This window comes from Hibiscus syriacus, unplaced genomic scaffold (assembly GCF_006381635.1).
Source record: "Hibiscus syriacus cultivar Baekdansim isolate YM2019G1 unplaced genomic scaffold, ASM638163v2 tig00001777_pilon, whole genome shotgun sequence".
NCBI lineage: Eukaryota > Viridiplantae > Streptophyta > Magnoliopsida > Malvales > Malvaceae > Hibiscus > Hibiscus syriacus.
This window is the reverse complement of record NW_024061889.1, coordinates 110,457-134,597: the sequence shown is the minus strand read 5'-3', so window position 1 is coordinate 134,597 and position 24,141 is coordinate 110,457. Positions and strand designations below refer to the sequence as shown.

General features: G+C 34.8%; 1 protein-coding gene and 1 pseudogene across 1 annotated transcript; one reads left to right on the top strand and one right to left on the bottom strand.

Moving 5' to 3' along the window:
- Positions 1-1,932: 1,932 nt before the first annotated feature.
- LOC120133785 (tobamovirus multiplication protein 1-like) lies at positions 1,933-3,842 on the top strand. Its single transcript, XM_039150304.1, has 9 exons — positions 1,933-2,118; positions 2,376-2,468; positions 2,558-2,629; positions 2,725-2,795; positions 2,939-3,007; positions 3,088-3,151; positions 3,242-3,295; positions 3,389-3,466; positions 3,735-3,842. Exons 1-9 carry the CDS (start codon positions 1,972-1,974, stop codon positions 3,825-3,827), a joined length of 741 nt encoding a protein of 246 aa, XP_039006235.1. The 5' UTR covers positions 1,933-1,971; the 3' UTR covers positions 3,828-3,842.
- Positions 3,843-4,124: 282 nt separating this feature from the next.
- On the bottom strand, positions 4,125-23,425 carry LOC120133774 (annotated as a pseudogene).
- Between the last annotated feature and the right edge of the window lie 716 nt (positions 23,426-24,141).

Here is a 24,141-nt window from a genome sequence, read left to right as displayed (position 1 = left end):
AGTGGTTTTGGGAGATAGGAGTCTTGATATGGTATGAGATATGGTATGAAATTTATATATTTCTTGTTGATGGCCTTTGTTTTGGTCTATGGGTTTACCTGATGAGATAGTTGTTGTAAGACTTTGATACGCTGAGTTTTTATTTTTCAGGGGAGGAACTAGATCTGAGATGACCTTGGCCAAGATATGGGGAGGAGTGACCATGATTAGACCCGGAGGAGAAGTTAAAACCGATACCAAGAGAGAGGGAAGAGGATTTTCTCTCAACATGTATTGTATCAATACGCATAGGATTAAATTTATGAAACAAAACAAGCACTTGGCAGTTCAGAATGTACTACCTTAAGCTTAGCAACCAAAAACTTCCTTGATTAGCTTTCTCCAACCTTTTCTTTTCCTCTTGCACTAGAAGGTTCTCATTCCTCTTTCACCAATCAATAACCATGAAAATGAAATACAATTTTAAGAGAAGTAATAACACAACTTTAGAACCTTATAGATGAGATGGGTAAAGCTTAGAAGAATCCCGCCTAAATCCTCACAAAACTCTAAGCTTGTTTCACACCATCTTCCATAGAAAATGTTGAGCTTTTCTTAAAGGTTTGGAGATGGAGATTACAAATCTTACGATCTTCATCCCAAAATGATAATCTAGATGATCAAAATGAAGAAAGAAAGATGAGGAAATGGGGTAAATCAGGTCACTCTTTACCTTTTGCCCCCCATAACCCGCACCTACAAAACAACACATTCAATGGGAATTAGGTTTGATTTTTCTAGATGGAAAGATTAAAATTTTAGTCCTTCCAATATCATCCTAAGCTCAATGGTCCCCATTTGATGGACAGTCGTGCATAATCCTTACCTGATGGCGCTCAATGGAAAGTACAAATCGATTCATCCACGACTCGGATGTACACTCAAATGTTAACTCAGAAAGCTTTGTGTCAAATACGAGTTTCACATATCGCACTCGTACCCTTACGAGATTAGCACACTTGAAATATAGGGTGACAATTAATAATCCTTATTTCAATAATTTTTCTAGCGACGATGTTGTTAACTGTAACCAATAATTAAACCAAAAATGGCACGAACTGCATAGGGTGACAATTAACAACCCTTACTGTCCGTTAGCGGAATCCACGAATATGGCACTAACTGTATATGTTTCGACCGTTATGCTCTCTCCACAAGTGGCATACTTCTACCTACGTGTCTTCCTTCTCTTCTCTCCACGTATCCAGTATCCCCTCCCTCCCTCCACCCCCTCCTCCTCCTTCCCGCTTATCAATGGCTGTTTTCTCTAATATCTATTTTTCTGTTTTTTTTAATTTTATTTGGTTTTTCCCATTGTTTTTTCACAGTTGGGGAAGTTCCTTCAGATGGTGAGAGTAAAGGGTTTTGTTCTAACAGAGAAAGCATCGTTGTTGAGAGATGTCGTGGGAATGCTTGGTTGGTGGGATGAGATTGATGAATCCGAGGAATGGCAGGGATTCATTTTCTATTTATTATCTTCTTTTTATGCTCTTATTTCATTTGTTGCGCTGGTAATTTGATGCATTTTTCATGTCTTTCAATGGGATTTTAATGTGAAAATATGAATACCTTATTATGCATGCATGTGATTTTTTTTTTGGTAAAGCCATAATCTTTTGTGTTATGAATTTATATAAATTTCAATACGTTAATGATTTCTGGGTATGAATTTTGATATGTCTATGTATTGTATGTATTCACAATGTATTCGACAATATACTGTTAAAATTCATGTAAATCCCAACACTGCTCCCAGCTACTTGTGCTTCTATCTGATATTGTCCAAAATCATGAAGCATAAGATGCAAGATTATGCTTTCTTATGGCATTAATGATTCGATTTTTAGGTAAAATTATGCCGTATTCAACTGCGAGTGCCGGAGTACGGGTGGACGACACAAAAGGCTTTCCTCTTGATGAACTTTGTTGTGAATGGATGTAAGAGTTGTGCATTACATCTTCCATAGTTCTTCAACTAGCTGTTCTATAACTTGGCTAACAAAATTATTGTATGGCATTCTAACAGTGAGGACTGCTCTTTTCTGTTTCTACAAGACCGTGTTTCTCGTTAAATCCAAGGTATGTGTTGTTGTTTAGAGTCACAGTCGACGCTCTGGATTTTAATTGTTACTTGTAGTGAATGAGCATCTGATAGCAGCGTCATATGATCTTTAGAGTTTCATGACAATGGCTTCCATATAATGTCTAAGTCTTCTTTGTTTTCGGTTTTCGGAAATGAGTAGAGAATTTGATTATCCCTGGCAATAGTTTTTGTATTATCGATATAATCCTAGTTCAGCTTCACTGCTTTAATTATAACATCAATCCATATACAGGCACTCGAAATGGTGCTTTTGGATCTGCCTAATCTTCTATTTTTTTCAACATATATTCTGCTTGTTCTTTTCTGGGCAGAGATATATTACCAGGTAGACAACTATCCTTCGCTACGTCGACATTTAGCATAATACTATGCGGAATCGATTCTCATGGATTGTTCTCTGTTTTTGTTTCTTAGGCAAGAAGTCTTCCAATTAATAAACTTAGGCCTGCATACTATAGCATCAACGGATTTATATACTTAGCTCAGGTAAAAGTAATAATGTAATTGCACATCATCTAGACGGATGGTTTTTCAGATTTCACAATGCATCTATAGGAGCCTATCTGTTTCTTGAGCTAAAGGAATGCATATGGATTTCCATACGGTTAAGTAAAAGCCCGATTGCAATCGAATTAGCTAGTCTTCATTTCAAGTAAGCTTTTCTTCTTTGAATCTGCTTTGAATTCACATTTTCAATGCCATGACATAGTTTAACCTTTTGTACAGAGTTAACGATTGAATAGATTCTAAAAGTAGAAAGACTTATTTTGGGCGATTTGAAAAGCTGATGCATAGGTGTATTTCTTTGCATTTTGCAGTTGTTTCGCTTTGTGCTGCATCCGGGTTCATTCTATATGGTGGGAGGTAAGAGTCGATATTAAACCTCGGACAGAATTCAGTTGCTCTTCCTTCTCTATTCACTTTTCAGTACTTTACATTCTTAGATTGTTCTACATGTTGAGACGCTTCCCCATCGAATCCAGAGGTAGCCAGAAAAAGCTGTTTGAGGTTTATTAACTTATAATTGTAAAGACTTCCGATACCCTTTCAACTGTTTATCAGTCATTCAACGTTGTTTTCGACCTTATTTCCATGCAGGTTGGCTTCGTAACAGGGATATGTTGTGCTTGTTTCGTGCTAAGATGCCTCATGGTGAATCATGTTGGATCGAAAATAACATTGTAAATACTACATAAACTTCCTTGTACATAACAAGAAATCGTTTCTATCGGTTTCGCTTCACAGGTCTTAGTCTCAGCCTTTGACGAGGATGCCGATGTCGATGTTCTATACCATCCCCTCCTAAACCTTATCTACTACATGGTACATTTGATTTCCGGAGTGTGCTACTCATTCATTCACGCTATACAATTAGATCGAACTTTGGCTGGTCATGTTCCACCGGTTTGTTTAAGACGTAATATAGTTCAATGCATCATGAATATCGCCCGGACATGATTGCTTCCTAGAGGTTTTTGTGTGATGATATCTAAAGCTGATGTTCTTTGACACACACTTTAGGTTAATAGATATTGATGCTGTAATGTGTCATTTTTCAACAGCTGTTGTGTTGCTTCTTCTTTTTCTACAGTTGGTGGAGATTCTTCCGTCAGCTTTGGTTTTGTTTATACTTCGGAAATTGCCTCCTAAGCGAGTTTCCGATAAGCACCGTCCCATCAAATGAAGAGTTGAATGCATTCTTTACCCAGAAACAGGAAAGATTAAAATGGTGAGGTGCATGGGAGGACTTGAGCCATGCTCTAATTTCCTCAATGCCAAAGGACTCTATGTACATTCACTCTCAAGACTTGTTTTGTTCTTAAGCGGGAATCCACTTCATTAATGAGCACAACGTTTTGTTACTGTAAACTCAGAAGTGGCATAGAGAATTAGCATGCATTTTGTTTTCTCATGTGATAAAAATGCAGCTCCATTGGTTTCATTAGCATTAAAAGAGAGATTTAAACAGAAAATAAGCATACAAAGGGAATCACTATGTTCATAATTACACTCTAAAATATCACTCGTAATCCCTTCCTCTCAACAGATTTTACAACTAAATCTTCCCAGGAATCAATAAATAATACACACTAACCCTTGAGTTAACAAATTTATGGGATTAAAAACACTATTTTAACCTGAAAAAGTAAAACAGAATTTCCATGTTACCTACAAACAAACCAAGTAATGTACGTTAGATGCTATATTCACAGACAACCCAAGTTAAAACACTTCATACTGCTGGCTACGAAGCTGCTGTACCAGTTTATGTACAGGCTGGATATGTCGGGGCAAGTTTTGAAGGAGCTTAATCAAATGCAATAGACATGAAAGTTTCATCATCCAAAAGAGAATCGATATCAATGAGGTCTTCATCACTGTCTCTTTCACCATCACCCACTTCTGTACTGCTCAGTACCATATTGCAAGTCTGTAGAAATAAATATCGAAATGGTCAGTGTTTTGATAAAATATTGAGGTAAAAAGAATGTTGAATGCGAGTTTGTTGAATAATAAACACATTTTCAAAATTAAAACTACGGTATACCATCTCAAGAATTTAAAATAGGTCTTATGAGACTTACAATGATCTTAATAATCAAAGGAAAAATAGCTCAAACCAAGCTAATGATTGGCCTTAAGTAATAGAAATGTCTCGCAATAACCAAAGATGACCATAGCCAGATTATAGTTGGCCTTGCTAGTTAACATCCAGATGAAGCAACAGCGAATGACAGAAATAGATCAAGTTCAAGGTGCAAAGACAAAATCTCAGACAGATCGACTCGTCAAAGGTAACTAACTATCATCATTGAAGCCTGCTGAATTGTAAACTTTACTAAAGTAGAAATCTATGTAAAAGAAAACAACATTGTTTTCACGAATCCCTTGAACCAATGTCAGCAACCTTCGATATTGGCCTCGTCCTTCAGGATTCTGAGCCATGGACTTTACCCTAGTAAGTGCCTTCTGCAGCCTTTCCTCGGTTTGTTTTCTTCCCTCCTTGAGAAAATCATAATCATCCTCTTTCGAGGGCGTGCACTGTGGGTCAGGTTCCTTAGTAATTGCACCCCGTCGAAATCCTCGCAAGCCACTCCCTTTACGTCTCCATCGTAAAATAACTTTCTCCAGAATTCCCACGGACCATATGATTGGTCTATACTGTTTCCTCACCTGGTGTCCTCTAACATGGGCCTTCGCACCATAAAATTTCAAATCATTATTCAAATTCAAGATTTTAAAGCTTAAGAGGTAAATAATATATCAACAAATCCTTAAACTAACAATTTTACACTTCTTCATAAGATGATGAATTCACTTTTCCATTTTTTTCATAAATACACAACATATAAATCACCCAAAAAAAGTACACAACATATAGTAAACATCCATACAATTAAAAGATGGTAAAAGTCGCGACAGTAGCAGTCATAAAAAATGAAATGGTCAAACCCCTAAATATGAGATATTCAAATCCCTTTTATGTTATTATCTCTAAAAGAAGTGTAAAATCATAATCATAAAAAAACTGCCTATGTAGCACATCATATATCAAAATATTGTCACTTAAGATTTCCAAACACAGAATAGCACATGATTCACCATAAAACAAAGACATGCAATTAGATAATGAAATAACCCTTTTCCAAAGAAAAAGTTCAGAGAAGAGAAAGGAAAAGATAAACCAAGAAACAAAACCTTCAGCAAAGACAAAAGCAGCAATGAACCTGGATTTTGACAATTCTTTGCCGGATCAATAAAAATTCTCTTCTTTTCTTCCAACCACGATACTTTTTCTGAATTTGTGTTGCAGCAGCATGGGTGACACGATCAATTTGCAATGGCCTGCGTGCTTTAGCAGTTAGAAGTGAAATGGCAAACTCATCTGACACGCCATCACCGAACTCACTCAACTGTTTCTGCTGGAAGGATTGCATCCTGAACATTTGATGTATACGATGGGCAGCTTGTGTAGCATTGCATACAGCAGCAACTGAGTATTTCAGCGATAGGTCTTGTACATCACTATCATATACTGGAGTTGCCACTCGCTCTGAAACTATTTGTTCAGCTTCTTTTTTATCATTCATTGTAAGAGAAGAAAGGAAAACGGTCAAAGAAGATTCTGCAAGGAAACCCGATATTCCTTTGTGTCCATTGCCAGAAGCCAAGTCCGCAGGAGTTCTGCCCAAATGAAATTCTGGAGTATGGTCTGTAGGAGCTCCAGGTGCAGCTTCCAGGGACACTAGAATAGCAACTGTTTGCTCTCTGAATTTTGAAAACAAAGATTCAGACGCATAACAAAAGTATACAAGTTTTTCTTCTAATAGAGCATTTACTTTATAAAAAGACAAGAAAATAATGTATTCATTTACACCTAGGATGCTTCCAAATGATTTTATAAACACAATACGTAATTAAATTACTGTCAGTTTGGTGAGAATTTTTCAGATTAAAATTGAAAACTCTATGTGCATATAACAGAAACAAGTTTAGAGGTCCTTGCCTGCCACAGAAAGCAGCCCAGTGAAGCGCAGTCCATCCATTTGCATCACGGAAATTTATACTAACTCCAGCAGTAACAGTAGGCTTTATTGCCCAATCATAACCAAGTGCAGCAGCCAAGTGTAGTACACCTTGACCCTTCTCATCTAATACATTTGGTCCTTTACCATGTTCCGTTATTTTGTGAAGAAGCCATGAGTACAACTTCTCTTTCATCAATTTCTGAAGGAGGCACTCCTGTTCTTCATGTTGAGACAAATCCTTTTCAGAGGGAAACAATCTGGTGGCATTCATCTTCCTCTTTCATTGATATAATTTTAGTAATCAAATCTCGCTTCTCCCCAACACCTTCAGAGTGATGATCAGTAGGACTGAAAGATTGTAGAGAAAGTAACCTCTGAAATCGCATCAGCATTTCTCTTGAGGCAACATCATAGATATCTGAAATATTTATGTCTTTAGTGAATCCTGCACGGTAGTCGAACTCTCGGACTTCGCTACAAGCTAACCTGTTGGAACATGTAACATAAAAAGGGACTTGCCCAACACTGTGAGGAGGAGCATGGCAGGAAAGAACACCATCTGCGATAACCACAGCTGGAACCTCCACTTCCCCAAACATACATGACCAGTTATACTTTGCTATTTCCTCTAGACTCCTCAAATATGTCCCAATAATAAACACCTGTTTCGTGATGCAAAAAATAAGGGGGAAAACCATTTTTTTACTAAGTTGGTCATCTATCAAATAAGAATGGACGTCACAAAATTCTAGAAAACCAAAAGCTAATTATACATTTAAAGAAGGGAGGAGTGTTTGAATGACATATACCAATACTTCATATCAGGGGCTATAATGGGCTTATGTGATATATATACATTTATGTGTCTGTCTAACAATTAAATCTAAGCAAAGAGAGAAAACATTAGCAGATGAAGCCACTGAAAACTTTAAGCAGTTAGCATGCTAGGGTTATGCGTGCCTCAAAGTACCAGCCAAAAGTAACACGAAGAATAAAGTTGAAGAATGCACAAGTAATAAAAACATGACAATTTATCAACTTTTAAATAAGAAAGCAGGTGAGGAAAAGGCCAAGAGAATAAGCAAGTGGTTAACTAAAATCTTCATTATGCTCGTTGCTGCAGAAACTTAACTTCTCAAATTTAACAAAAGCTTTAATACCTCAGTTTCTAAGTCTATGTATGCCCACTTTGGAGAAAAATCAACAATGCTGAAGAGTTGGTCATGAGAGAGAGAGGGGCTCAAAGAGGCATCATCAGAAACATCTCCACACTCAACAGCACTCCAGGCAATACCAGAAGAGGATTGCATCAGCAGATCATCTACTTCTCCAAGTTCTCTAGTAACCCATCATGAAAAACTGTCAACTTTCTTCAAACCTTCTTCTCCATCAAGTAATGATTTTTTCAGAGACAAAGCATAGTTGACATTTCCATCCAAATGCATATCATTCTCAGAATATGTTCTCATGAAAGAATTAGGATCTGCATTGCTACTCTGTATTTGATGATTTTTATGCGGATGTTGATCATTTAAATCATCATGGCTGGAGAAATCCTCAAGAGCGTTTGGCAAATGAAAAGCAGGAGCATTCTGCTCAAATAACTTAGTATCATATGGCAAATCAAAATTTGATGATAGATCCAAGGGCCATTTGGGCAACTTTAAGGCATTGTCAGCCAAAGGAATCTGAAAGATGTACTTGAATTAGAAAACCTATATATCGTGAATTTCACAAAAGATCCAATAAGTCTAAATATCAAAAGTACAGACAGAAAACAGATATACGAAGATAAGTTTGGTTAAAAATTGGATATTTTGTGACTATATGCTCTATTACTTCTAATCAATCATTTAGGCATTACGCATCAGTAAAAAAATTCAAAAGCCGACGGTTTACCATAACCATCTAAATTTCGCTCAGCTCTGACACTATTAAATGCTGTATGCTATTAAACGAAAGTGAAAAAGAATAACAATTTCTACCAATAAACAAAAAATATATAAACATTTAGCACTGAAAAAATGATACCAAGAAGCCATTAACGTTAATAATTAAGCATTTAGGTTCAGACAATTTCTACATAATATGATAGATAATATACAGAAGAAAAAAATATTACAAATAGTATACTTTAAGTGTAAAAACCAGTTTTATGGTACAATCTAAAACTTATGAACATGACGAAGAAACTAATGATTTATACCTAAGATACAAAATGAAACTACCAAGAATACCTGCCAATGTGTTTGTGTTGGTAAAGGATTTCCAAACTCCCCGCCAGCACTCTCATCTGTTAATAGCTTGCCTTTCATCATTGTTTCTTGTTGCAGGCTAGTGCTAATAGCATCAGGTTGAGTAGAATTTGGTGAAGCATTAAAGGATGCATCGGTATATACAGGCATGTATTGCTCCAAGTCCTGTTCCCAAGATGAATCAAGTGTTCTTTGAGATCCGGTCATACAAGAGCCATAATTAATATCCCCAGGTCTATCTCCATGAAGATGTGAAACTTCATTTGTTCCAGGAATTGATACTTGGCCTTCATAATCATATTCTAAGAGTTTCAAGTTCCCATCACACTCAAATGCAAAATCATGCAGAAATTTGATGCATAAATCAATTAATAGAAACGAGCTGACATAAAAACAAAATTATGAAACAACAATGCTTACCTTGAAAGGGGTGTGGAGAATAATGATTCAGAAAGCTGGGATCCAACTTGTTCATCACAGTAGCATTTCCTATTTGGGGTGATGTATGGACTCTAGAACTTGTTTGGTGGTTATCCTCTGCATGGTACCTCATATAAGTGGAATTGAAAATTTTACGCATAATGAGAGAAGAAAGATGGAAACTTAATAGCATTATACTATATTGGCAAAAGGATGTGAATAGCACAGAGCACAGGAAAAAAAATACCAGAATCAGCATCTTCACATAAGGATGTTAAACTGGTTATTGAGCTTGCTGAATTTGAATTTGCAGAAGGTTCTTTTGTATAACAGAATAGCTAGAAGTCAAAGGACTGCTTGTTTGCGAGTTTGATACATCACTGGTCTCTCTTAAGCCTCCAATTGTTCTACTACCCTGAAGGAAAAGAAACCAATAAGGTCAAATCCGAAGAAAGGAAAAGTTTAACATGTGGAAAGATTTGACTGCTCAAAGGAGGTAAAACAGTAGCCTAGTCAAAAAAATTGTCATCAGAAATAAAAGTGAGTAGTTACCTTAACCTCCAAGTAGTGCACAAAAACTATATGCATCAAATCCCTACAATAGTAATAAAACCATTCAAACCAAAATTAACAATGGTTAGGGACATGATATTATATTTGGAATTCCAGATACCACCCTCCCCCCCAAAAAAAATTAAATAAATAAATTACATATACAAATCAGACCAGCAATGAAGTGATTACCCTAGGAGGGTTCCAAACATCACAGAAGTCACAGAATAATTGCATTATTTACTAATAAATTATTGAATGTAAATTACTCTAGCCTAAAAACACTGATAAATCAATTTAAATATCGACTTCCTCAATTGATGAACAAGTCAATGTAAACAAAGATGATGCAACGACCATTGTAACAGATTCTAAAGAAAATGAATCATATCTATTGCACTCCAAAAATCCCCACATTAAAAACCAGTAGAGGCTTCTAAGAAAACCAACATGTATTACATGGAAAACAAGGCTCATGCATAAACAAATTATTGAACACTGTTAACTTGATATTACTTTATGCCCGCATAGCTGGTCCTCATAGTCATAGAAGCACCTTTTTCTAAGCACTGTGGCACTAGACACAGTTGCAAAGTAAAATATATGTGTAATTAACTGGAATAAAGAAATAAATCAAAAGAGAGAGAAAACATAAAAGTCTAGGAACATGATAACATCCCCATAATGTCTATGACTAACCATAAAAACATATACTAAATACATATAATTAGCCCATACGGTTCAAGCATCCAATAGCTGCGCCTTTGAAAGTTTTCATTCTCTTCTCCATGGGCATAGTAGCAATGCAACATATCAATGCTCCCAACCTAAAATAGTTTTAAAGAAGTTATTCTTAGGCAAAATTTCCAATCGATGAGTATAATCACTAAATAAAGATGTCATGAATTGATAAAATTATATAACAAGAACAAGAAAACTTCATCTTTCTATGGCTGCATTACTTACCTTCAGCTTCTCATGAGCTTCCTTCACAATCTTTCCATCTTTTTTCTTCCTCCAACTATGCCCATCCTTCCTAAAGTATCTTAACACCTTTCGATCAAAAGAAAGAGCGAACCACCTGCAAAGTTTAAATTCATGTCAATCTATTTGACTGTTTAACTCTAAATCAACCATAATATCATCATAATAATAACAATAAATCACAATGATAATCACGTTGCATGTTTTCTTAAAGCATTTTGTTTAGCTTTAATGATCAAACAAAACAATTTTTTAGGAATGTAAAGTACAAGAAAGAAAAATTAAATAATTAAAAAGTAAGGAACACTCAATACAACATCAATATACTTCTGAAATGAATATTCCTTTATGCTTTTATCAAATCACTTAGTAATCATAATATAATTATGTTTATTCACAATAAACATAAATTGTCATGAAATTTTGTCCCAACCATGAAATGCTTTTCAATGTTCATACTTGGAGGTTTGTTAGGAGGCTCTGATGTAATTTGGAACTTCTGATAATTTCGAAGAATTTCACAAATTTCAGCAGGTCTTAACCACCTATTCTGGGCTTCTAGTAATATCTGTTCAATATCTACAAATCAGGAAACAAAATATAATTAGAAAAAGATATATTAGCACAAGCAAACACATGACATGGAGAAAGAGAAACTTCATTCATGGTAAGAGTTCACGCTTGTCCAAGAGATAGAGGGACCTATTTTAGCAAAAAGCTTCATTCATATTATCATTAAAAAAACACTCTTGACCTATATTCCACTTTCAAAATCTTAAGAAAGTCTAGTAATGATGATATTATAACTCAAATCATGCACATTGTTATTTGAAATACAAAAACATAAATCACTCTGTTAAATTTTGTTTGGAGCATTCACAGTGCCTTAAAGAGAGTAAAAGCTACAAATTGTCCATAATGCAAAAGTTTCTGTCAGCAAAACCTAGGATGCAAGCGTAACTTCCTGTGTTTATAGCAGATAAACAAGGCATGAATTGCACTACCAAAGCACAGATGAGTAGCGTATTTGATAGTGTCCAAGTGTTTTCCCCTCAAAGCTTTCTAAAGTTATACAAAGTGTTCTCACTTCAAAACTAAAGTTATTATGAAAACACTACTCCTCAATGCAAGCAAGGAAAGCTCAAATCATCATAAATTCTATAATTGAACAGTCAAACCCTAAATCCAGATATATCCAGATAATAATAAGTTCCTCAATGCTAACAAATTATCAATCCATTTTCCTCAATAATTGAACTAAGTTATAACTCAAGACCTAACTCCAACTTCCTCAAGGGAAAGCCCCGTAAAATATCCACTAAAACAAACACAATTCTATCACGGATCAATTTAAAACTACGCGCAAAGTTGAGATTAAAAACGCGCTGAAATAGTATGCAAATTTGAAGAAAAATTATAAATATATAATTAAAAAAAAGTAGTGAAAGAGACTAGAAGAGAACCAACCTAATCGGGGAGCCAAACTGTAGGAGGCTCGATCCGCCATGAGCCCAACACAAAAAAGAGGAGAGGTCCTTCTGCCTTTTGACCGTCTTTGTTTTTGTTTTTTACTACTTATTTATGTTTATGTGGAGCTGAGCCACACTTTTTGAAATAAACAAGTGTGAAAACTGATTTCGTATTTCGCTTTCTTTGTTGAAAAGTGGAAAGGCGGAGGAAAGGAAGCAAGCTTAATAAATTGACGAATTGGTAGGCGACATCTGGATTGGGAGGTAACTTTGATTTAAAAATTAATTAATATTGTACGATAAATTTTATTTAAGGTTATTCGCACTGATTTTGTTCCTTTTTCTATTTTATATATGAATTATATTTATAATATTTTATTTAATTAATATTTCTCGGGAGCTTTTGCAGTGTGGCGCTTAAAAAATATTAAAAAACGGCGTGATCAGTTAAACAAGTGATCGGTTAAAATTTAGACCGGTTATATTATATCATTTAACCGGAAATATTATCAAGTATAATAACATATTAAGTAGCACTTATATAATGTAATAAATAGCGCTTATATAATAAAATAGGCATTTAACCGGAAATATTATCAAGTACAATAACATATTAGGTAGCGCTTATATAATGTAATAGGTAGCGCTTATATTGACCTATTTTCTAACTAAACCGGTTTATTTATACCGGTAACACTACAAATTTACCTATTACATTATAATTATCGGTTTCGATTTTTTGGGATCGATATAATTGTAAATGTATCGACACTTTATGCATGCACCTCGTGGGCATTCATTATGGAAAAAAAGTATCGACACAAACTTAAAAAGTGTCGATACATTTTGGAGAATATTTTCTCATAAAATCGGTATATTTCTATCGGGTACATTGTAAATTTATCTATTATATTATAATTATTGGTTTCGATGTTTTTGGGATCGATACTTTTAATAAATGTATAGACACTTTATGCGTGCACCCCGTTTGGCATTCATTCTGGAAAAAAAGTATCGACACAAGTTAAACAAGTGTCGATACATTATGTAGACCTATTTTTTCATAAAACAGATAAATTTCTACCGATTACATTGTAAATTACCTATTACATTATAATTATGGGTTTCGATGTTTTTGGATCGATACTTTTTATAAATGTATCGACACTTTATACGTGCACCCTTTAGGCATTCATTCTGGAGAACAAGTGTCGATACATTATGTAAACCTATTTTCTCATAAAACCGGTAAATTTATACCGGTTACATTGAAAATTTACTTATTACATTATAATTATGGGTTTCGATGTTTTTGGGATCGATACTTTTTATAAATATATCGACACGTATTTAGGTAGTATTGTACATACCTAAATATGTCATGCGAATTAATGTTGTACCCACCCTTCAACTACCATACTAGTACCATATCCTATTGAAAGCACGACTACAACATGTTGTTCAATGAACCTTTACTTACATCTCCATCAACTCCGGGACCACTGAACTTGAACAACAAAATTTTTACCATGGATTATACTGATACAGACAATGTTAAGCCAACCGAGGAATGCCATGAAGTATATAATGTTGATGAATCTGATAGATTGATTGGTCAGCTCTTTTCTTCACGTGATCAAGTTGGTACTTTACAAGGGATTCGTACGGGAACATGGGTTTAGTGCATGTAAGGGAATAACACGGCTTGACGTGAAAGGGAATGTGAAGACACAAGAATTTTGTGTTCCAGAGAAGGGTTTCGAGTATCAAAAGTCAATATTGTTGATCGCCAACGTGCTTATACGCCAGTCACAAGAATAGGATGCAAGGCTAGAGTTGTAGTTACAGCAACAAATACAAACGATCACTGGGTTATAAGTAAGTCTTATCAGAAACATAATCATGCATTGTGCACACCTGGTATGACACCATTTATGTGTTCTAATAGAGCTGTAAGTAAGGCTGATATCGATGAGGCAACAGCATTGAAAGAGGTCGGTGTTGGCACATCATAAGTAATGAACTATTTAACGCAGCAGGCAAGGGGCTATCATAATGTTGGATTTACACATAAAGACCTCTACAATGCACTTAAAAGAGGTAAAACAAAGGAAATCGTCGATGGGGATGTGAATGCGCTTATTGCTTACTTTGATTATAAAAAACTGATGATCGGGTTTTTTATGACATACTCGGTAGACGAATCAAGGGCATTGCATAATCTTATTTGGTCGGATTGTACATCGAGATCAGATTACACATGCTTCGGTGATGTAATTGCGTTCGACACAACGTACAAAGATAATTTGTATGGTCGACCAATTATGCCTATTGCCAGTGTCAATCATCACCATAACACAATTGTGTTTGCCACTGCCATAATCGCTGACGAGACGTCCCAATCTTTCGAGTGGGTGCTACATAATTTTTTAGAAGCCATGATGAATAAATCGCCTATTTCACTTGTCACCGATGGGGATAGGGCAATGCAGAGGGCTATCAAATCTGTTATCCCTTATGCTAAGCACAAATTATGCTCTTGGCATCTTTCTCACAATGCACAAGCAAATATTGGTGACCCAAAATTTACAGCAGCATTCTCAAAATGCATGCCTTCCTGGTGGACAACCAAGGAATTTGATATTCAATGGCATTCGGTTGTTTCAGAATTCAACGTCGAAAAACATCCATGGGTGATTGAGAAGGGAAATACTCATCACTTATAGGCACAAGCATATCTAACCGGTCATTTCTTTGCCAATATTCGCTCAACACAAGGGTGCGAGTCTATGAATGATTCACTCGCGATTGCACTGAAACACAAGAAGACATATTTAGATGTTGTTCGTGCAATTGAAGATGGAATTAGTAGAATACCTTTGAACGAGTTGAAATCAGATTACTTAAGTTCCCAGAGGAAGCCCTTCCATATCACAAAACTGGTCGACCTTGAAAGTCATGTTGCTGAGATATACACGCGAATCTTTCATGCGTTCTTTCACTTCAACGGAGACATTGTACAAAGAAAAAATAGGACATTTGAAATTAATTTTGATTCTCGTATGAAAACCCTAAATTGCTCATATAGAAAATTCGAGACCGTTGGACTTCTATGTCGCCATCAACTTCACATTTTGAAGCACTTGGATTACACATATTTGCCCGGGACTTTGATTCAAAGTAGGGGGACTAAGCAAAGGCTTCTGCACCCAGTTATGTTGACTTGAATGTGCCTCCAGAAGTGATGCAAATGGCAAGGTTCGCTGCTCTACGTGCAACATCAAGTAGGTTATGCTACATTGCATCAAAGACAGACGCGTCTTTCAAAACCGCAAGAGATAAGATGAAAAGACTAACAGGAGAATTTGAAAACTCGTTTGGTTTGAATGATTCAGTCAACCAGAGCAATGTAGTAACAACGTTCGTGACCCTCAACGAAAACAACGCAAGTGAAAAGAAGTACCGAAGAACAAGGTCAAGTAGAAAATTAGGCGATGTGGTTCTGCAACGGTGAGGGACATAACAAACTAACATGTCCTCAAGTAAAGCTCAGTTTGAATACAAGCACACAGCCTACATCAACTGATTTTTTCGAAGACGAAATGGAATGGCCATTCAGTCCCGTACGTGATGACAACGATCTCCATATATCGTAAGTATCAACATGACTCCTATTGTGTATAAGAACATGTACAACAACCTATTGCTAACTTTTCTCATCTCATACAACCTATTACATTCACATACAAAATTATAATCGATACAAAATTATGAATTGTATACATTTCCCATACATTAGCAAATTTCCTCTAGTCTATTTTGATTGTGGCTTACAAGACCATTTAATATTCCATCCGCATCATCACATAAATGCCAAACATCTGTAAACTAGAGTCTCCCGCAATCATGGGCGGAATCAGTTCTGTAACTAGGATTATCCAGGTTAATCATGTTGACTACATAGCCAATAAAACATGGGGGTCCAAATGGTAAGCTAGGAATTGGTAAGATAAGTTTTCTTTGAGGGTTTAGGGTTTAGAGCCCTCCATAAGGAGTGCATTATTGAACATTACGTATAAGTTGTATTTCAGTTGTTGAGGAATTGTCTTATTTTATATAAGGATAGTTGTAATGATATACGTTAACGTTTCGGGACCAATTAGTTAGATGCATGCAGACCCTATATCCTCGAGGCAGAGAACAAGAAATCTGACACTTAAAGATTTACTAAGAGCGTAGCTTTTGCTCTGAATAAAAACCGAACCTATATTCAACTTTGTAATTATGCCTATCATGCTGAAGAGAACCTGCTGAATGATAGGATTTGCACACAACTGCAAGTATTTTAAACCCTAAACCTAACTACTCACATGGGAATTTATACAACAGAGATGTCAGGATTTCCCATAAAATGATTGACATCTCTGTTGCATAAATTTCCATGTGAGTAGTTGGGTTTAAGGTTTAAAATACTTGTAGTTGTGCAAATCCTATCATTCAGCAGATTCTCTTCAACAGTATAGGCATAATTGCAAAGTTGATTCTAGTTTGGTCTTCATGCAGAGCAAAAGCTATCGCTCTTGGTAAATATTTAAATGTCAGATTTCTTGTGCTCTGTCTCGAGGATATAGGGTATTGCATGCATCTAATTAATTGTACCGAAACGTTAACGTATATCATTACAAACTATCCTTATATAAAATTAAGAACAATTCCTCAACAATGAATACAACTATTATATGTAATGTTCAATCATGCACTCCTTACGTTGGAGGGCTCTAAACCCTAACCCTCAAAGGAAACTTATCTTACCAATTCCTAGCTACCATTTGGATCCTGCAAGGGGTTTTATTGGCTATGCATCAACATGATTATGAGCTTTCTTTATCCTTTCGTATTCAGTCAGACTGTAGAGATTTGAATCAATTAAAAGTTATTAAATACTTTAATCCAATTGCCATTCAAGAACAATTTCATGAATACTTGATATTTACTGGTCGCTTTCGATTTTCTTCAATATTGATACGCGGCTCCATTTGAAGGTCATCATTTTCGCAAACAAAGATTGAACTTTCAACTATAACCATTCAAAAACGCAAACTTTAAAACCTAACCCCTCTTTCCGAAGACTAACATTCTAAAAATTAGAGTTTCGACAATATACCTATCGAATACATGAAGGGGAAAAAAGTGTCCAATCTGGAAATCAATCAAAAACTAATTGAAACCATAATATCGATAAATTTACAGAAGAACTGATCGTAACTATTATGAACAATGGTATTCGTCGGAGGAAGAGATTTGTCTTTGGGGTTTATATAGCGTTACATATAAATAATTAAGGAAACAAAAAACACGCGTAATTTAAAAAAGTATCGACACAAGTTCCACAAGTGTCGATACATTATGTAGATCTATTTTTGAATTAACCAGTATATTTCTACCGGTTACATTGTAAATTTACCTATTATTATAATTAACTTATTCGATGTTGTTGGGATCGATACAATTTTAAATATATCGACACTTTATGAGTGCACCCAAAGGCATTCATTCTGGACAAAAAGTTTCAATACAAATTCCATAAGTGTTGATACATTATGTATACCTATTTTCGAATTAACCGGTATATTCGACCGGTTACATTGTAAATTTACATATTACATTATAATTAACTTTTCGATTTTTTTGGGATCGATACAAATTTAAATGTATCGACACTTTGAGTGCACCCCTTTTGGGCATTCATTCTGGACAAAAACTATCAACACAAGTTCACAAGTGTCATACATTATGTACTTATTTTCGAATTAACCGGTATATTTTACCGGTTACATCTTAAATTTACCTATTACATTATAATTAACTTATTCGATGTTTCTGGGATCGATACAATTTAAATATATCGACACTTTATGAGTGCACCCTTTGGCATTCATTCTGGACAAAAAGTATCGACACAAGTTACCCAAGTGTCGATACATTATGTAAACCTATTTTCGAATTAACCGGTATATTTCTACCGGTTACATCTTAAATTTACATATTACATTATAATTAACTTATTCGATGTTTCTAGGATCGATACAATTTTAAATGTATCGACACTTTATGAGTGCACCCCTTTTGGGCTCTGGACAAAAATTATCGACACAAGTTAAACAAGTGTTGATACATTATGTAGACCTATTTTGGAATTAATCGGTATATGTATACTGGTTACATTGTAAATTTACCTATTACATTATAATTAACTTATTTGGTGTTTTTGGGATCAATATTTTTAATAAATGTATCGACACTTTATGTGTGCACCTTGGTTGGGCATTCATTCTGAAGATTACTGAAAATGATTCTTTAATAATTTCAAAATGGGTTGCACGCATATATAAAATACATTAAACTAGTATTGATATTTCAACAATCCTCAAATGTCTCGGTATATAGAGAAGCAAATATGGATATAAAAGCCCGACCAATCAACCAACAACGATTTGGAGATCAAATGTCGTTATATATTTGGAGCAATCAACCTAAATGAAATGCGAGGGAAATCCTGACCATCATAATTTTGAGTAACAACCAGGAAGACTGGAAAGGCGAAGAATGCCTTTTGAATACTATCCATTTCATCCAGCTCACGAAGATAGGATAACCGTAAACCGAAACCGTCTGAGAGAAACATAACTGATGTAGAAGCAGCTGCATATTTAAAATCTCGAAGGCGATCTATTTGGTTCTCAAACATTTAAAGCATCGAAAACATTTCAGACTTATGATTTGGGTGCTACACGAGTAATGCAACAAAAGGCATCAAAAAATTCTCGAGAATTAAACGCTAGATCTTTTAATAATAATGTTAAATAATGGAAGATGCACACGTAAAGCATAAACCCCGGTACAATTAACAATGTAAACGGATAAAAGTTCTCCAATATAATGAAAATAGTCGTAAATGACAAGTTCAGACGCTTGTCATGTACGCATATTATCATTGCACCGGTAGAATTTTACCGTTTACATTGTTAATTTAGCAAAGTATCAATAGTTTATACACATGCACCCTTCAATTATTTTTGTTATTATTACAAGTTGTAGCCCTCAATTATCGGGATTTTTAGTTGCCATTTGTTGCATTTCCATTATACCACCCATATTTAACTGTTTGAGAACCAAATGCATCACCATTGAGATTTTAAATATGCAGCTGCTTCTACATCAAGTATGTTTGCCTAAGATAGTTTCGATTTAGGGTTAACCTATCTAAATGAGCTACCTGAAATGGATAGTATCCGAAAGGCATTCTTCATATATCCAATCTTTCCTACTTGTACGATGGTCGGGATTTCCCTCGTATTTAAAGGTGAAAAAAAACAAAGGAAATTAGGAATAATCAATGATAACATGCATATTGTCTAAGTTAATAAGTTTTGAAAAAGGTAAGTTGTTACCTTAGAAATGGAATTTGATGTTACCTCACCTGCTTCCATTGAGTAAGTTGTTGTTTGAATGGAACAAAGGCTCGGACTAATATTTATAGTGGAGCCGAAATTTATATTGAAATTGAAACTCAAATTGAAATTGAAATTTAAACTCCAATTACATATGAAATGAATTTGAAATGCAGAGTTAAATTGAACATAGAAATTGCATAATAGATTAATACTGTTCAAGTAACATGCGTTATGAACCATCAAGCGGGTAAAGACAATATTGATTGAGTTCAAAGCTGAGTTGTGAGTTGATGGGGTTGTCACATTTGTCACATGGTGGGAGTAAAGTACTCATATGGAAGAGATAGATAGATTGTTTTGTTATGCACAGGCCATCCCATCCGAATGAAAATATACACACAATATAATCAAACCAAAACATACATACACAACAAATTTATACATAACAATGTTCAAATAATGTACCCATGGAATTAATCCGATGAAAAAGGGTTATTTCTAACGAAGTCCGGAACATTAGGCGCCTTCAACAAATTTTCCAAATACTCTCGTATGTTACCGCCTTTTTCTGAGGACATATATAAATAATTTCAATTATCAAACTAATGAGGTGCAATTTTACTAACAATAAACTAAATTCGTATAAACAGAAATAAATTTGTGTCATACCTAGAGCATTATCGTTCGAATGAGAAGCAGCGTCAAAGAGATGTGGACATATGTAATTGTATTTCTATATAAACACATAAATTGTTAATCAATCAATGTATGAACACCTGTTTAACTGGAAAAACATATTGCATAAATGTAACTTACCAGATTATAAATCATTTTTTCCATTGAATCATCGACCAATAGTGTATTTAGGTTGTTAAAATCAGGAAACGCGTTCCAAATATCATTGAGATCTTTATAGCAGGTAACATTATCGTATGTTTTTCACTTTGCTTGATCCTGTTCACAAACAGTCAAACATAAATATGTAGGAATCATAGACAAATAAAAGTCAGCAAACTGTAATGACATTCATCTTACCCAAATGAATATAAAATGGTCAGACAGCTAAGGTAGTTTCTCAAGTACACGGTCGATGTTATGACTGAGATTGTAATCAAGTTTGAATGTTAACATTTAATTGTATATTAACGATTTTGGCTACAGTAATCCAATTTCTCAACAGTTTTAACCTCATCTTGAAAGACCAAATGACAACAACAAAATTGTCTACACAAAAATGCATAAATTCATATAATCTCGTTATGAAGACAACATCTACAATATGAAGAAAATGAGATTAAAGTTCTATGCTTATATGTTAAAATAATGGATACAAAAGAACATAATTAAAACCTTTTGGCTGTCTTGGGAAGTAGGCAAGAACACCATTGACATAAAAAATTACAAGTTTTCTTGCAGGCGACGTTACAGACACGATATACTTGTTTGGATCATCATCTTCATCGTCATCTTCATCTTTATTGACAGCTTGGTTGTCCACATCTGTTAAAAGAAAATAAAATACATTTCAGAACGTATAAATGTTTAGAAACATAAATAATTAATTACCTAACTCGTTTGATGTCATTGACGTAATTCATCACGCAACATAGAGACTTCATCGCGCAATGATGAAATATCAGCTCGCATTCCACTCACAAGGGAATCAATATGCTCCCGAAAATTAACCATGTATTCCATCACCGTCTTAATTGTGACATCATCTCCAACTAGAGCTTCTGGAGCTTCTTCCATCATTGCGTCTCCCATTGGTTGGTCGTCTTCATGGCCAATGGGGTCCATTTCCTCCCTCTCTTGATCTAATCTGACATCCTTGACACGCTTCCAACTGACATTTTCAACAAAATCATATCCCGCTTTTTTAATAAATAACATGTCAATCTTGTGGGTTAATCAAACAGGGGCGTCATGCAAAAAATCAACTTCTTTCTTATTCAACAAATGGGTGATGACACATCCATATGGTAGTGAAGTTAAAATTGTTGCTGCCTTTGTGACCATATATGCAATTGTATTAAATATCAGTTTAGCAATGTTTGGAGCCGTTTTGGATTTATACTTTGCTATCCACCAGTAATCGTTGTCTCGAATCGTTGAATGCTTTCCCCTAGTAGGCCGGATATACCAAGTGAGCATTTTGTGAAACACTCTCGACTCTACATCTAGGTGAATTGGGCTATTTCTAGCAACCCGTTGTAGTGTAGTATCTAAATCATTTTCATCTGAATCCTCTTTATTATCAACACCTAGACCCTCCGCAATAGTATCCGAATATATATATATATATATATATATCATTCCCCATGACATGGGTATTAATTCCTATTATATTAGTCTTATTAGGCTCGTGCTGTAAGGAATCATTGTTGTAGAAGACTCTAACTAGGTTGGGGTAATATTTTGGTTCTACACCAAGGAATTCAAGCCAACCCAAGATGTAAATGTGGATTTAAAACTAAATGCATATTTATCATCCAGCAAGAAACCCAGGTCAATGACACATTCGGGACGAATCTTCCTTACTTTAAAACTCCTCTGCCATCTTTTTTTCTCCGCATCGGATCTAAAGTTCAGAGTTTCAAACGACCTGATTTCCTTAGAAGAAATTATTGTTTGAGAAGGAGGTTGTAGTTGAGAAGAGCTTTGAGAAAGAGTGCGCTTCTGACGCTGACGTTTTAGAGCCATTTTGGGTGTGGATGTTGTTACATTGGAACACAAACACATTAAGGGAAAAAAGAGTCCAATCTGGAAATCAATCAAACCATAATTTATGGCAAAATATCGATAAATTTACCTGAATATCTGATCGTAACTATTATGAACACTGATATTCGTCGAAGTCGAAGAGTTCTCTTCTGCCTTTAGGTTTAGGTTTAGGGTTTTTCGATTTGGAGTTTGTATTGATTATAATCTATAAATAAATAATTAAGGGAAAAAACACGTGAAATTTAAAAAGGTACCGACACAAATTACACATGTGTCGATACATTATGTTGACCGTTTTTTTAATTAAACTGGTATATTTATACCGGTTACATTGCAAAATTACCTATTACATTAAAATTATGGGTTTTGATGTTTTTGGGATCGATACTTTTTATAAATGTATCGACACTTTATGGGTGCACCTAGTTTGGGCACAGATTCTAGACAATAAGTACCGAAACAAAATTAAAAAGTGTCGATACATTAAGTTGACTGCTTTTCTAATTAAACTGATATATTTATACCGGTTACATTGCAAAATTACCTATTACATTAAAATTATGGGTTTCGATGTTTTTGGGATCGATACTTTTTATAAATGTATCGACACTTTATGGTACACCTAGTTTGGGCATACATTCTAGACAAGAAATACTGACACAAATTTAAAAAGTGTCGATACATTATGTTGACCTGTTTTCTAATTAAACCGATATATTTATACCGGTTACATTGCAAAATTACCTATTACATTAAAATTATAGGTTTCGATGTTTTTGGGATCGATACTTTTTATAAATGTATCAACACTTTATGGGTGCATCTAGTTTGGGCATACATTCTGGACAAAAAGTACCGCCACAAATTTAAAAAGTGTCGATACATTATATTGACCTGTTTTCTAATTAAACTGGTATATTTATACCGGTTACATTGCAAAATTACCTATTACATTAAAATTATGGGTTTCGATGTTTTTGGGATCGAATCTCAGCCTCAATTTCAAAGTCATCTGCGCCACCAACAATTTTTCCATCCATTGACTCCATTTTTCCTTCATATATCAGTTTACGCAAATCAAATCAAATACCTTTTACATACACTTTATTTAATATACAAATATAGATAACTACTCTTGTGGTAAAACGGTTTTCTTCAAAAGAATTTGAATGGCCACTATAAAATGTGTCGGCACATTTATACAACCTAAAATATCATTTCTACCTATAATATTATATACAAGTATCCATATTTATTTTCCACCTATAATATTATATAATCGATCTCAAATCCTTCTTGGCTTCGATTCGAAATCCCCAAACCAAACCTAGAAACCCTAATCCCTATTTCCTTTAAACGAATGGGAACACTCAATACTCCAAGTATCGACACATTTATACAACCTATAATATCATTTTCTACCTATAATATTAAATAAAAGTATCGATATTTATGATCTACCTATAATATTACTTTCTACATGTAATCGGTCCCAAATACTTCTTTACTTCAAAAACCCCAAATAACACATAAAAACCCTATTTTCGATTACTGTAATAATAAAAAACTAGAGTTTCAACAACGTACTTTTCGATTCGACTGCATCAACAA